Source organism: Frankliniella occidentalis, unplaced genomic scaffold (assembly GCF_000697945.3).
Source record: "Frankliniella occidentalis isolate FOCC.00 unplaced genomic scaffold, Focc_3.1 Scaffold19, whole genome shotgun sequence".
Taxonomy (NCBI): domain Eukaryota; kingdom Metazoa; phylum Arthropoda; class Insecta; order Thysanoptera; family Thripidae; genus Frankliniella; species Frankliniella occidentalis.
The window spans coordinates 1,593,217-1,595,985 of NW_026267149.1; the positions used below are offsets into that span (position 1 = coordinate 1,593,217).

General features: G+C 35.9%; 1 protein-coding gene across 2 annotated transcripts in view; it reads right to left on the reverse strand.

Annotated features, from left to right (window-relative positions):
- Positions 1-207: 207 nt before the first annotated feature.
- Positions 208-2,769, reverse strand: part of LOC113207086 (protein ST7 homolog) — a 14,444-nt gene continuing 11,882 nt past the window's right edge. For both annotated transcript variants that reach the window (XM_026423467.2, XM_026423466.2), the window contains exons 5-11: positions 2,509-2,742; positions 2,332-2,429; positions 2,048-2,238; positions 1,857-1,959; positions 1,420-1,663; positions 1,196-1,335; positions 208-1,079 (exon numbers count right to left, since the gene is read on the reverse strand). In XM_026423467.2, coding sequence (XP_026279252.1) covers positions 984-1,079; positions 1,196-1,335; positions 1,420-1,663; positions 1,857-1,959; positions 2,048-2,238; positions 2,332-2,429; positions 2,509-2,742 — 1,106 coding nt within the window. In that variant the 3' untranslated portion in view covers positions 208-983. The remainder of the gene's footprint in view (positions 1,080-1,195; positions 1,336-1,419; positions 1,664-1,856; positions 1,960-2,047; positions 2,239-2,331; positions 2,430-2,508; positions 2,743-2,769) is intronic.

Sequence of the window (2,769 nt, forward strand, 5' to 3'; positions counted from 1 at the left end):
ATGCACAAAACCTGTACTAAATTGGCCAAAAACTGAAGAATTAAATATGACATAATTTTTTAGTTTTGGTGTTGTTAGGCTAATAAGGATAGGTTCCACCCAAGTAACGTCCCATTTCTTTCTGTGGAATTTACGTATACACTTCACTCCTGCATTATGAGGTGAGCAAAGAGTGGTGAGGAATAGGTAAGGAAAAAGAAAAGAAAGTTGTGTACAGGAGAAATAACTTACTTTATTATCACAGAAATTGTGCACACCCAACTTTTCTGTTGTTGTGTAAACAACAAGTCAGTAAATTGTCAAAGTAATTGACATTTTTATGGATTCCTCATATCAGTGTTGTCAAAGGAAGAGATTCAAAGTACAGTAATAGACTATTACTGAAAAGAAATGTTATTTGAGAGAGCCTTCCTTTCAAGGGAGACTAAAGTCATAAATAGAAATTGAAAGCATTCTCATTTAAGTTTAACTAAAATTAAACTTTGCATACTGGCAGTTTTGAATTTTCTGACAGCACTCACAACAAAATAACTCAAAGTGTCTAAAAATTGCTCTTGTGATTTGCCACAAAAAGTTACTCTACCGTTGCCTGAGCCCCACAAACTATTATCAATAAACAGAATATTAGCTTCAAAAAATACATTTCTGTACATTGTTAGTCATGTTCTTGCAGATAACCAAGTACAATAGCAAAATAGATGGGGAAATTGGGAAACTCTTCATTCCAAAATACCAAAGAAGCTTTTAAAAGGACATCTGACAATAATGCACAAGAATTGGCAAGTCACATAAATTTCATTAACAACTGCAACCCTCAAAAAGAAGGAAAGTACAGAGCTTTCTTAATAAAGCATTACAAAAATCAATTCACAGCAAAGAAAACGTTTACAATCTAAATATTTTCCTTCAATCAGAATACCACTTTAGTTGCTTTCAGAACCATGACTCAGACAGAAAGATACAAATTCTACTTAGAAAATGTATTATACCCGAGAGAGAGACTGTAACAGGTTACTGGGTAATGTGCCCTCGAGGCGTTCCATGATGAAGCTGAATGGTAACATCAGCCAGCTTAGAACCTAAAAGGAGAAGACCAGAAAAGAATCAATTATCTATTATAGTTAATATCTGTACATCCCACAAAGTCTTCGATTTAACTACAGTGCTAACTTCACTCATTTTATTAGTCTATTACCGTTCTAGCGATGGTACCCATATTGTCTGGGTACTGATGGGTTAAAAGAGCAAGAACTGCAGTGAATGAGCAGAGGCCAGCAGTGAAGAGAATAAAAAAAGGCAACTCTTTCTTGGGATACACACTCACATCATGAAAAGCTGTAGTCAAAAATTTGCATTTTATTATAAATATTCCAATAGTTGTTCAGAATAGTCTACATTGGAGTGTGACCATGAAATTACCTGGAAGCAGCTCCCGGTCTGCACATTCTGTACATGTAGGATAAGGGTAAAAGAGATGCCCTCTTTCAAGGGGATATGGTAGCATACGGAAAGTTCCTTCCCAAGTGCAGTGTAGTAGGTTGAGAGCTCCATCCACTGCTTTCCAGTGTCCAATATGGAAGAATGCATAAGACAATGCCTCAGAGTCACCCCTTTTCAGAATGTGTTCAGGAGGCAGTATCAGAGGTTTCATTTCAAGTAAGTACTGAAAACAAAACAAAAAACAGATCATGATTGATATTCTTTTAAAGTTAAAAATAATGATAAATTAAAATACAGTATTCAAGCAAAAAAAAATTAAATTTAAAACTACTCAGACTTGTGTCACTTGACTTAAAGAGGGTAAGTGAATATTATATTTAGAATGTAACTCTACAATAACCTGAATTAACACACACCTTTGGTACATGAGGATTAAATTCTACAGCTCTGTGGATAGCTTCAACAGCCGTCATTTCAGCAGCTGTTAGGCCTCTCTTGCTGGCAACATCAGGAGAAAATCTGAAAAATTGCAATTATTTAAAATAAGATTATTTATTCTGATTTATCTGTCAAATTTGATTGTTTTGATAATCCCTAAAATACATACTTATCAGCAACTAATCTTGCTTTCAAGAGCGCTGCTGTGTAACAAATAGTAGCTGATTTTGGTAGACTTATGTCATCATATTTTGCTAGGACTGCTTGGACATCAGCATATGCCTGCATTTCTAGGAGGGCTTCAATTAAGTTTTCATGAACGTTTAACACGTGCATGATAGGAGGCACCTCTTTGGTGAGCTGAAGCAAAACAAAAATTTTGAAATTTGATCTTAGACCAACTACTAGGTATTAAAGGAATTTTTTTTAGGGATTTGGATAATTAATTCTTACATCTCGGAACATTTTGACAGCTTCCTTATTCCGACCAAGCTTTCGGGCACACATGGCCAATCTTCTTTTAACATAAATTAGGACATTGGTGTCTCGTCCTGAAACAGACATAAAATTTTCTCATATACAATTGGTGGAAGAGTGAGGGAAAAGATGGAAAGCTGCACTGCAACTCACTGTGGATGCATTCCATGGCTGGACCTTGGTGTTGATTCTGTTGGCTTTTACGGTAATTACTTTCTGCTGTTTTAAGTGCTGAGCGTAAAATTTTCTCTGCTTCAAGAATTGTAGTTGCCTCTTCATCAGCAAGTAGAATGAGAGCTGGTGTACATTCAGGATTTAATTCAAGAGCTTCATGAGCTGCTTTAATGCGGGCAGATGGGTTACGCTCCCGCCAAGCTGTCTGCATCACTGTTAAAAAAGACAGTATCCAAATTT